We start from the raw sequence: 12818 nt of genomic DNA, 5'->3' as shown, positions 1-12818 counted from the left end.
CTACCAAAAACCAAGACATCACTGTCACAGCTGCTGTGGAGAGCAGGAGAAAGCCACTCCAGAGGCATCTCCGGCCATGGCACTTCTCAAGCGCCGCCCAGCCTGGCTCTGGCTGCTGGTGCCACTCACTTGGCGATGGCCTCGTCGCGGTCCCTGATGGCCTGCAGGAGCCGTTCGCTCGCCTCCTTGTCCTCGGCAGCGCCGCGCAGCCGGTCCCGCTCCTCCTTCAGCGTCGTCATCTCCACACTCAGCAGCGTCACCTGTGGGCACAGCGAGGCGGTCAAACCCGGGGCTGCTCGGGAACATGGACACGTGTGTGTGGGGGAAAAGCCACGTGGGCCAACCTGCAGGCTGAGAGCTCCCCTGGTCACAGAAAAAGCTGTGTCTGCTGAGTGGGGCTGTTAGTGCTGGTGCCACCCTCCGTGAAAGGCGCTGAGGTGCTCTGGGATGCTGACCTGGGCAAGATGTGTCACCAGGATGGCCTCAGCAACATGCAGAAACAGCACTGAAAGCTGTGCAGGGCAGGACCCACCTGTGACTTTGCTAACACTACTGCATCACTGCTAAAATGCTGCCCCTCTCCAAGCAGTTTGCACACATCCTCTGAGTATGCCTGTTATAATTCTGATCTTTCCAGGGTTAAACTATTGCTAACATAATTTACCAGCAAATAATATTTTTTGAAGGGACCATTACATCTTCTGAAGTAATATGAAGCTGTAGTCGAAGGATGTGAAAATTCTCTTTCATGCCATGGAAGGTGTTACTGGCACATCTTACAATTTTAATTAGACTTTAAAATATGTCTGGAGTCTTTCATAGTCTGAGAAATGATCTATCGTTTTGGTCCTGTGCAGAGTGAGTTAATAGGGTGTGAAATCATGCAAGGATTGCATTAGCACAGCTTCATAATATTTCATACACATTTAATTTCTTTGTCTAGGGCACACACATGCTCTGTTACACTACTCCACCACCTGGAAACCCTTCCAGTGTTTGACCCATGTCCTGCCTCTAAATGCAGCTCAGTAGTACTTGAATCTTCAAAGAAATCTTTAAATAGAGGGCAGACAGTCAAAAAGGGCTGATCACATCCAGGGCGTGGGAGGATCTGCTGTTAGTGAGGCATGGCTGGGCCAGGGGAGGAGGGTGTGAATGCACCCTGTCTGTGCAGAGACACCCCATGGGACTGGGGGCTGTGCTGGGGCTGCCAGGGAACCAGGGTGCTGTGCCAGGGAACTGGGGAGCTGTGCCAGGGCTGCCAGGGAACTGGGGAGCTGTGCCCTCCCTCAGCCCTACATGGGGAGCACCTCAGAGCAATGATGAGACAGAGAGCAGTGGTGATGGGGTGATGTAAGAGGTGCTGAGCACTTCTACAGAAATCCCAGGGGACCGAGGATCCAGAGGCCCAAAACATGGTGTTTGGGATTTTAATTGGTTGTGTCTGTGCTTCAGGTAAGAATGGGAGGAAACAAACAGGTAGAAGGTGTGAAATAGCTTCTCCGTGTAGACAAAGAAGGGGATGGCTCCTGTCTCCACCTGCTCACCGTGCTCTTGGGCAGGAGCAATGAATGTGTGTGATGCCACAAGATCCTAAAAGCCATGTAGAAGCAGCTCCCCTTTGATTGTATCAATGCCAGTGCCAGAACAGAAGGATGAGGAGGCAGCAGAGCACTGCTTCCCCCGGGTGGACCAGATTTCCACATGCATCAATTTTCTGTAGCACTGAACAGAAGACAATGTTGCCTCTTAAATAGGTGGTGAGAGTAATTATTAACCTGCACCAAGTGTGAGGCTGGATAACAGGAAAAAACTGTGGGAGACATGTACTGGCTGTGGGAGGCTGGAGTTCCTCTCTGAGAGTAATGGCTGCTGCATTTGTAGCTATGCACCATCTTTCTCCACATCACACAGAGGTGTGAGAAGAAAACAGAACTGCAGTCCTCCCTTTGCTTACTAAATATTCAGAGCTTTGGTAGCTGGGGACCTCTAAAAGCAGACCCAGGGTTCTAGACTTGCAGTCCAGGGCTGGTCTTCTGGTCCCTCCTGTCTGGAGAGTTTGGGGAGATCAGACAAGCCTAAAATCTGTGAATAAGTCTCTAAAGGTCTCTGTCAGCACTGCCAGATTGCAGAGGTTGAGCCCTTGTCTCTTCCATCTCAGGTGTGTTTAAGGGCAAGGGAAGTTTGTGTGTGGTGTACAGGACTGCAGCAGCATGGCAGGGCAGTGTCTGGGCTTATGTCTCACTGGGGACAGAAGGCTGGACCTTCAAAGGTGTCTTTTGTGGTGGCACACTGCTGAGAGGAGCAGTCCTAGGGAAAGGGTGGGCTCCAGGGCTGCTCCCCTCCCACACTCTGCCCTGATCAGCTGCTGTGGAAGCAGGACATTTCCAACCCTCACACAAGTGCAGCCACCACTGCCAGGGTATTTAATGATGCTCTCACTCTTTTCCCTTTGGTGCCATGGTGGGAGCTCCCACAGCCCTACACAAGGCGGTCAGACCTCAGGTTGTGCTGACTTTCTGAACAGGGGTGTGTTTTCCTATTTACTCTCCAAAGGGTGATACAGCACTGCTGGGAAGACCAGCCAAGGACATTAATCCCATTCCCTGCTCCAGTGCAGGTGCTGCTGCTTCTGCTGCAGCCTCCAGATCCCTTCAGCATCTGGATTCTTGTCCCACCGAGACAAGGACTGACAAGCACCTCTTTGGATGTCTGTGTCCATCTCCAGCTCTTGGCACAGGGCCTCAGACACAGACGGTGCTGGGTGCGGGTGCAATGGGATTCTGTGCTTTGGGTGTGGAGTTGGTGTTGGGGTGGACCATTCCTTGCTGTTGAGGTTGCCTCAGCTGGTCCCTGGGGTGCTGCTTGGTGCCATGCACAGCAGAGCAGCACCTCTATATCCATGCAATGGTGCACACACCCCTCACAAGGGCTCGGTGCAGCAATTCAGGTCAGCCTGGACACTTTCTAGTTTCCAGTACCCCACATCAAGAAGCCTCATACTTTGAGGTCTTCTGCCGAGAAGAATTTAATTAACAGAGTCTGGCTAAAAAGTAGACTGGGAGAAAGGCCTATAGGAAATTTGGCTGCTTGAGATGATGCCTCAGCTGGGCCCCAGACAATTTGTTAGAAACTTTAATCCGCTTAAATGCTCTGCATTTGGTTTAACAAATCTCCCTCATCCAACCAGTTTGGCCTAAATCCTCCTGGGTTATTTATGTTGGTCTCTTTGATGGAAGGCATGTCTTGGAGGATGAACACTGCTGTTACAAGACCACATGTAAAATGTGGGAGTTGCTAACCTGGCTGTGCAGTCGCTGCAGCTCCTCCAAACTCTGCCTCAGTTTTCCCCGTTCTCCCTCCATTAATTCCCTCAGGGCTCGTGAATCCTCACTGGTTCTCCTGATCTGTTCCTCTAAGGTGTCGTCGTCGCTTCGCCGAGAGCTCTGAGAGCGGGAGAGAAATCTCTTGCTCAGATTTCACTTTAAGAAAGGCAATTGTATTAATTTGGTACCAGTTTGGGATGAGGGTGCTAAACAATGAAAATGAAAATGTGAATGTGACTTTGGTAGAGTTTTTTGTTTCCATATACCTCCACAACCAAGGGTGCTCAACTAAGGGTAGTGCTTCCACACATGATGCAAAGAGCATGCAGAGCTTGGCATAAACCAAATTTACAGAGACCTACTGCCCATTTGGTACCCCATGTGGCTACACTCTCTGTTTGTGGACCTTTTACAGGACTCTCTACGTTTATTTAACAAATACAACTTCATCTCTATAGTCAGCCTATGGGTACTTAAATGAGGAGGGTGAGTACTCCCCCACAGCTCCCTGCAGGGGCTACACTGTTTTACTCACCACAGCACCCCAGATAAGCCCTAATGGCAATGCAACCAGCTTGTAGGGAATGGGACCAGGCCTGATTTGAGCCACAACAAAAAGTGAGGTGTTTTGTTGTAATTCTGCACAAATGGATGCTGAGTGGTCCCTCCATGCCATCCCCTCCTGCCCAGCAGCCTGGGGACCACATCCTACAGACATCATCTTGTGCCAGCAAAACCCTTAACCTGCCATGGATTTGAGTTTGGCAGCTCCTGCCAAGACATTTCTACCAAATCTACCCAATTCTGCAGGACATAACCTCCCGACATAGGGGTTATGATGTTTTTGTGATACTACTGCTAAAAAAGCAAGGTTAGGAAAATCCCAAAGGAAATAACCAAACTGTAATGTAAGGCAATCTGCAATATTTCCACGTTGAAACTCTAACTTACTGAAAATCTCACAGTAAGCCTACTTTTATTAATTTTCCAGAACGACTCCCAGGCCTATGACAGTTGTATGAGCTTGAAACTTTAGGTGGTGTGAGCACTTCAGGCTGAAACCCCACACGCTTGGCTCTTGACTGACCATTTGAGACACAAAGAGATGGCTGCGCCCTGTGCCTGCCCATCTCTGCGAGCCACAGAGAGAGACCAGAGCCTTCAAGATCCAGCAAGCTCTGGGCCAGGGGACGTGCCCAAGGCAAGGCCTCTCTGTGCCACAACTCACCGTGGAGTCTGCCCCGTCCAGCACGTTCTGTATGAGTCTCTTGAGCTCGCTGAGGGCGGCGCGCAGGCTCCCGGCCGGCACGTCTTTGGCGGATGAGGTTTCTGAGGACTCGTCCATGGAGGAGTCGGTGGACACGGCCGAGTCGGCGCTGTCGTTGCCGCGCAGGTGGGAGCACAGGTACCGCACCTGGCAGTACGCCTCCCAGAGCTGCAGCCTCAGCTGGAACAACACAGCCTGCCGTTAGCCTGGGCTGTCAGGGCCATGGAGAGCCTCCCTCCGCGGCCAAGTGAAGCGTGTGACTGCCAGCCCTCACAGGTATTTGCCACGTTGATTTGGAAATGGATGCAGAGGTTTACTTTCATGTGGTCAAAAGGGTTTTGATGCCACACCCCAATCCCAATTTTCTGGCCTTTGGTTCAGCTCCAAATTCAGATAAAATGCATTAAACTCCCTTTTGCTCTGGGACTGGTCACAGAGGCCCGTGGGCTTTCCCAGAGGCTGGAGGGCAAATACCTGTTCTCGTTCTTGCTCCAGCTCCTCTGCCTCCATGCTCTGCTCTATCTCAGAGAGCAGGGATGTGCTGGTTGTGTTGAGGTTTTGGAGACTTTTCTCCTCGCTGAGCTCCTCCACCTTGCCCTGCAGCTGCCGGTAGGACAGCCTCACCTCCTGGAGCTCCAGCTGGCTTTGGTGCAGCTTGGGAAGAAAATCAAGGAATCAGAAAAATATTAATGGAGGCAATATGGACTGGATCAATCTCTTGGTTTGTGAGGGAGCTGGGAGGGAGGAATGAGTGACACAAAACAGGGTTTCCAGCCAGGAGGAAAGTACTCTTGGCTGGTATTACTGTTTATTGCAGCTTAATAATCTCCAAGTGTCATCAGACACTGTTTAGAATCCAGAATATCCAGAAAGATAAAAATAGCAGATTAATCAGCACTAAAATGGAGAACATTGTGAAGAAGTTGGGACTCAGGTAAAGAAATTTGCTGAAAACAACACAGCAGGAAGTGGATCCAAAAAGAAAGTGCTATTTACTTTTTTTTATTTTTAAATATACAAATATACTTTTGGTAAAAAATATTGAGGGTTGTTTTGCAGAGCTGAGGATCCAGCGCTTGGTAAACCACAGAACTGAAATGGAAAAACCTAGCTCTGCCCTAAGCCCGAGAGGTGCCAAGCTTGTTTTCTGGGGAGTGACATTTGGTGATTCATGGCCATGAACACCATGGAGATTGTTGGGAAGCCACCTGAGCACTGGGATCTAAGAGGCCAGTGACTGCCCTCTGGAACAGCAGGATCTAGAGAAGCCCCTTTTGAAGCCAATTCTACTCTTAAAAAATTAAACAAAATGAACTGTAACCAGAGTCCTCTGATTCTTTTTGCATTTACCTCATTTCCCCGGTACCCTGCCCCACTTCCTTGCTCAGATCTCCCTCCTAAGCTGCTCTTTGCTGTCAAGATGCCTCGTTGATGCTTCTGTTACCTGTCTTCATGGGGAACACCCAGCTCCTTGCTTGCTGCCATTCTTGCATGAGCCAATTCATTATTCCAGTTCTGTCTGTCTCTCAGTTCATGGCAAATTTCACCCCAAATCATGACTTTTACTGCATCTCCCCATCCCCTCCCTGTGTCACTGCTGCCTCCTCACCTGCAGGTCCTTGTCATGGCTTTGTCTCTCCAGGATGAGGACTCGGTCCTGCAGCTCCTCCACGGTTCCCTGGAGCAGGTCGTTCTCCTCCATCATGGCACTGAGGCGATGCTCCAGCTCCCGCTTCCTGTCCGTCAGCATTTTGATCTGCAGGGCAAAGAGAAGCCCTGTCAGACTTTGCAGGGACCAGAGAGGAGAGACACCACATTCCCAGGAGAGAAATGAAACAGCAAAAAGCAGAAGGATGTACACAGATGTTCTGTACCTGTATGAGAGAAACTACCTCTGTGTGTGGTTTAAAGCTAAGGAAAGCTCTGAAAAGAAATAATCCATCCTCCTTCCCCAAGCTGCAGGACCTGCTCCAAAGGGGCTGGGTATGCACTGGCAGGTCAGGGAGCAGGCAGGAATATTCAAGGGTATTAAGTGGAGACCACCCCTGCACATCCCTTGAACCTTAACATTTGAAAGACTGGAAAAGCTGGTTGCTTTTCCTGGCTGGTCCTGATAGTGGCATTTTCTCCTGTATGGCTGCTGGAGATCACAGGGTGAGCCAGCAGGATCCAGGGTGAGCCTGTGGGATCCTGCTCCCTGCAGGGCTGTGCCACAGCACTGCCCATTGCTGTTCTTAATTGGTGTGTGTTCATCAGGCCCTCACCAGGGATTTTTCTGTCTTTTCACTTGTGAAGACTCCTTTCTGTGCTGTGCTTATTTTTAGCCTTCCAGTGATCGGTTGCCTTTAAAATTGGTTCATTTCTTTTAATTGTCAAGGGCAGTGATTTCAGGCGAGGGACAGTTTGCCAAACAAACCCTCCGTGACTCAGTTAGCTGGGAACAGTGCAAGGGATGAATCAGCACTAGCCAAGGTCACTTCTTGTTTAACCAAGAAGAAGGAGCTTTTTCCCACATTAGTACACACAGGATCTCGGGGGTCTGGTATGCCAGCCATCCACCAGTCCAGTACAACCCTAAATATTCCCTATGGCCTCATTTCAGTTCATGAAGTGTAGACAAATTCAGCAAATTCCCACTGCTTTCTTGGCCTCTTTGGGACCTTGACTCTTTGCTGCTTTCCAGGTTGCTGGAAATGTTTGGCTGCATAAAGGAATACCAGCCAAGTACGTGGACTTGCTATTTCTGCAGAGTAAATGCTGGAGGTATTGGAAAGCTGCTCTGAGGTGACTAATGGCTTCTGAGATGTCTCTGCCCACCACCATCATGATTTGCGTGGGTTGGAAAAAGAAAAATAAGCAGTTTAATGGGGAGATTGTATTAAGATTTCATATTTGGTGGGCAGACCAGTAATGAACATGCTGTAAATAACAATACGACATAAAAAACACCAATCTGCCACGAGCCCTGGACCATGGGAAAGGCATAGGGAGAAAGGGTTTGGAAAGCAAGAGACAGGTGAGGAGACAAGGTGTGGCATGCATGGTGACAGGCATGCATGGTAACAGGATGTACTTGCAGGCAAAGCCTTTCCAAGCCTCCATACTTACTTCAAGGACTTGCTGCTCCACACCAAGGGAAGGGGAAGAAAAGGCGAGGGACCAGCAAGGAGCAGGTGGGAGTGGGAGAAAAGAAATCAAGAGATTTTAGCAAAAGCTTTTCCAGACAGCTTTTAAATAAAAGAAGTGGTCAGGTAGTAGAGCTGGACATCTTCTACCCATCTAGTTTCTGCCTATGTAATCCCCAGTGACCCTGTCAGGGAAGGGGAAAGGAAGGGAGTTGTCTCATTCCTGCAAATGCACCTGAGTTAAACCAGGCAGGGACTCCTTGCTTTCCCAAGTGCATGGCTCAGAGGCAAGAGAGGATTGCTGCTTTCTTTGCAAACATGAGGAACAGAGGGAAAAAACCCTGCAGACCTTCTCACCCTGCCTACCAGAGTTTAGTCTGTACAGGGCAGCAGCCCTGCAGGAGCATAGCCATGGTCTGGCTCCTGCAAGATCCTTCTCATCCATTCATTTTGCAGGAATGCTGTGGCTGAGGCAGCACGGGAAGGTCCCTGAGCCAGCCCAGCCAGAAAACCATGGAGCAATCCTTGCTGGGGGAGTTGTTGCCCCAGTGCTGCCATTCCTCTGCTGGCTCCACTGGCTGACTGTGTTTGGTCATCCCACAAACCCCAACAGCCCTGGCTGCTTTCTGCAGGAGGGAGGCAGGTGACTCACCTCGGCCTGGAGGCTCTCCAGCCGCACGATGTGTTGGCTGCTGGAGGAATTCTTCTCCCGAAAGTCCTCCCGGAGGGTGTGGACCTGCAGGGAGAGCTGCCGCTCCACCTCCGACGCCTGCAAGGAGACACCAGCTGGAGTAACCCATGGACCCAAAGCAGCCCTCTCCTCCTGCCCAGGGAGAGCTGCCCAGATACACCTTCTGCACAAGCCCAGTTTCAGCAGAAACTCTGAACTCTGCATAGTTTGGGTGAGTGAAAATCTCATCTTGGACAGACACTGGGGAGAGCTGCCATTTAAACCGTGTTGATTTTTCCCTTGGGGCAGCCAAGATGACACAGCCCATAATTTTTTTCCACTGTAAAAAAACATGATGACTCCTGTGTCCTAAAGGAAATTTATTTTGCCTTAAAAATTGTAGCCTAGCTGGGGTTGAGGACAAGACCAGGAAATACTCCTATTAGATTTACACTCTCTTAACCTCTGAACATCTTTGGCACTGCTCTAATACAACAAATACTCTTTGCCTCTGATCCAGCTCCTGTCAAGGCCAGATGGAGAAACATCCACTCCACATGACTGTCAGTGAAGGATCCCTGGGCTTGTCCCTCTTTCCCATTTTGAAGCAGGGATGCCCCCCTTATGCAGGGTGGTTTGAGGACAGCAGAAAGGTCATTCCTACCTGCAGGATCCAGGCTTGAGGCAGCCCTTACAAATGACAGCTTAGACATGTCAAGTACTCTCCAGGCAGCTTTATGGCTGCATTTTACATGTGTACACACTTGTTTAGGCTTGCAAGACAATGTAAGGTTTTTATGACTAAACCCTAAAGAGACAGCAAAATGGATAGTTTTCTTTTTAATTTGCTTCCATCAGGTTCCATCACACTTAGGCACAGAGCTCCAACTATGCCACATGGGCTGGGACTGAGTTCATTCCCCTCAAGAGGTGGCATTGCTGTCCTGCTTGGGGTGTGGCCAGTGGCAAATGCCAAGTGTTTTGGACAGGGAGGTGGGATGGGAGGAGGGATTGGAGTCAGCAGCTGTGGGCAGGTTGGGGAATGCTTCTTTAGGTCTGGCAAATGTGGGTCTGGATTTTCTCCAGGTGCTCTGACAGTGCCTAAGGCAGAGCTTCACCAAAGGGTGCAATGACTCTGCTCTAGCAGCTTGTGACTGGAGCAATGAGCACACAGACCCAGCCTGAGCTGCCCACAAAGGCAGCACCTCTCCCTTTTAAAAATGGTCCCCTATTTTGCACAGTCTACAGCAAAATATTCCAAACCAGAAGCATGAAGTAAAAGGCTCTTCCAGCTCCATCAAGTGGAGAAAACTGGTGGCCTCAGCACTGTTTGCTTGGAGGGGCAGCAGCAGCCTGAAGTGTGGCCACCAAATCAGGCTCTGACCACTGCCTTCTGAAAAGAGGAATGGGTTCTGATAATAAGAAATAATCTTGTCTACCAATTGGTTTTTAGTTCCCTTCTTATACTGTTTTTTCACTCTTCTTTAAAGCCCCATATCAGAACCTTTTGCATATTGCCAAATGGATTTAATAAAGCTTCCTTGCTTGGGCAGGATACACAAAATATAATGACAGCACAGCACTATAGGAAGGGGGTGGTTATTTTTCTTTCCTTAAGCAACTATAGGTTGCAAAGCATCCTGAGCAGCTATTAATTGGTGACACTAAAGAAGATGGATGGATTGTGCTTTTCTTGAATGATTCACTTGCTTTTGTAATGACTGCTGAAACATCTTCATGCTGAAACACTCTGCAGGAGCTATCAAGGATGAAAAAGCACCAGATGAAAAGCACCGAAGGATTTTGTCTGCAAGATGCTGACCACACTCCTAAGGAGCACAAGTGGCCCCAGAGGAGATGACACACCAGTATTTGATAGTTCACTGTGTAACATAATTTATATGCTTGAAGAATTCTACATACAGAGAGTATATAAATGTACAACAGAGCAGTAAGGAAACAAGGCAGTATTAATGGCATTGTAAAAACCCCTGGTAGGAGAATATATAGCTGCTCTTGCTCGTTCTGCTCCCCATGCCCAGACAGGAGCAGGTGAAGGGATGAGCTGCAAAGATGATTCAGATTGTGGAAAGTCTGTTATACGAAAGGAGTCTAAAAAAAGGATGGCTTGTTTTATCTCATGCAGTGAATGCTGAGAGAGGACTCCCTATAAATACATCACGGATGAGCACACAGAAGGGAGAAGCGCTATTTAAGCAGAAGCACAATTTTGGCAGAAAAGAAAGATGTGAATAAACCGGATAAGAGTATATTAAGGCTCGCAAGAGGAAGATTTCTGCATTTCCAAGGACCTGCTGTAGGATTCCTCTTCCTGCACCATTACAGTAGTAGAAATGGTGGCAAAAAAATTAACTTTGTAATGGAGCTGGGTCGCTTTATCATGCAGCTTCTTTCAGAGGGCTGCCTGTGACAGAAGGGAAATGAATTGACCTCAAAGGTCCTCTCCAGTACCAGGCTGCTTGCAGGACTGTAAGACTTGCATTCACCAGCATTAAGTCATCATCTGGAATTTATCTGTGTGCTGCCCAGCTCACAGGCTCACACATCTTATTCCCACAATAGGACTCAGTTACTGTTAGTATTTAGAGCCCTAAAGGCAGACAGGATGTCACAGTGTCACCTCAGTGAACACCACTTGCATCCTATCTCATGCAATAGAGAAAAGTAAAAATAACACTTGCTTTAGGCTCACACAGTGCAGAAAATACTCTCTGACAAGCTGTTTAGCAGAAGTAAACAGAAATTACTGTATTTTGTGTTTCCCTCCACAGGCTAACTAGGAACAGTCTTCATTCAGTTTTTCTGGACATGAAACAGTCTTCTGAGCTGAGCTCTGGTCATGGAATCTTCCTTGTCATGCTACATTTGTTTCAGAGGTTATTAATCCTGCTGCCAAACTACCCTTTCTAATCGATTGTAACATACAGATTTTAACATCACCTTGCATTAATTTATGAAAGCCACCTTGACAGGGTCCAGTATTTCTCAGGCTTTATGGTGTGTGTTCAGACAGTGCCTGCTTCAGTTCTCAGCACTGCTGGTGGTGTGCACCTGTACACGTGTGTTTTAAACCATGAGCTCCCCACTGATTACTTCTAACATGCTCTTTTTACTTAGTGGCATCACTGAAGATGCAACCTTCCATCTCCATTTCCTCTTTAATGCCCAATTATGGTTTTTGCTGAATGGAAGTGAGTTTGTTCTGCCTCAGCCAGCCTGTAGGGCTTTCTCTTCTCCATCAGTGTTTCCTAAACGTTAAAAGCTAAATCTTTTGTGGTTCTGTCAATCATTTAGCAATGCACTGATTTTGCTAGAGACAAGTAATATTCTTTGTAGAAAGGCAGACATATATTGCCCAACATCAGCTTTGCTCTGTAGTTAAAAATGAATTAATTTCCTCAGTATGGGCAAATTGGCCAACACAGCCGCCAGGCAAGATTTGAAACATATCTGCAAAAGCATAGACATCAATTCACAATTAGATATATCCAATCAACTGTGAGATTTGTTTTCTGGTCTTCAGGCAAGGTTTCGATGAGATTTGGGCAGTGCAAGAAGAGCAGGAGGACATTTTGGCTTCTGCTCTAATTAAGGGTTTTTCATCATTGCAAACTTGATTAAGTTTCTCTCGTGATTAATTCCCAAGTGTTAAAATACACAAAGATCTACATGTGTAGATCTTTGGCAGAAAGAGATGCTTGCCAGTTACAAGAACTCCATGAGGTTTAACATCTGGAATGTATGAGCAATAAATACATAAAACACATATAAATAAATTGGACCACTGATGTTCCTGTGAAGGGGGATCTTTGAGAAGTTACGGATGGACTGTGACAAATTAATGGCCTGTAGGTTAGTCTTAGTCAAAGAAAACCTTTCTCTGGGGTAAGAGTTGATAAAGCTAACTGACTACAAAATACCTAGCTGTAAGTCATGTCACAAGGAAAAGGAGAATGGAAAAAGTTTAATAGACTGCAGCTGGGTGGAGAAACCAATGTTTCCATACGATTTACTTCTACAAACAAGATGATTAAGACTTAACAAAGGATATTGAAGATTTTCTTGCCTAAAATAGCTAAGAAAGAGAAGTCCTAATTAGTGCTAAATTTGTAACACTCAGGAGAGCACGTTACCCCTTTTATTAATTTGCTAATAGCTGAGTTCAAGGGACTTCCAGCTCCCACTGTGGTCCCATTAACATTTCAAACCACTAATTGCTGCCTCCCCTGGCTGCAGGTTCCTGGATTCCCGACTCTTCTCTGGAAGGAAAATATATTTGGCTACTAAAACATAACCAGAGCAGGAAACAACAACAACAACAACAAATTGCTTTAGATTAATAATTTACAAAAAAAAATTGTTCACCTGGCTTCTGAGGGAAGTCCCAGAGGATTGGGATTGCTGTCTTG

General features: G+C 47.7%; 1 protein-coding gene across 1 annotated transcript in view; it reads right to left on the bottom strand.

Annotated features, from left to right (window-relative positions):
- The window catches only part of BICDL1 (BICD family like cargo adaptor 1), a 45191-nt gene that overhangs the window by 6582 nt on the left and 25791 nt on the right, over positions 1–12818 (bottom strand). Inside the window, exons 3-9 of the mRNA XM_041420479.1 lie at positions 8371–8487; positions 7702–7713; positions 6203–6349; positions 5068–5247; positions 4555–4773; positions 3303–3446; positions 130–260 (exon numbers count right to left, since the gene is read on the bottom strand). Of these exons, the coding sequence (XP_041276413.1) occupies positions 130–260; positions 3303–3446; positions 4555–4773; positions 5068–5247; positions 6203–6349; positions 7702–7713; positions 8371–8487 (950 nt within the window). The remainder of the gene's footprint in view (positions 1–129; positions 261–3302; positions 3447–4554; positions 4774–5067; positions 5248–6202; positions 6350–7701; positions 7714–8370; positions 8488–12818) is intronic.

Source organism: Onychostruthus taczanowskii, unplaced genomic scaffold, assembly GCF_017590055.1.
Source record: "Onychostruthus taczanowskii isolate IOZ18803 unplaced genomic scaffold, ASM1759005v1 scaffold64, whole genome shotgun sequence".
Taxonomy (NCBI): domain Eukaryota; kingdom Metazoa; phylum Chordata; class Aves; order Passeriformes; family Passeridae; genus Onychostruthus; species Onychostruthus taczanowskii.
This window is presented reverse-complemented; position numbering and strand designations above follow the sequence as displayed.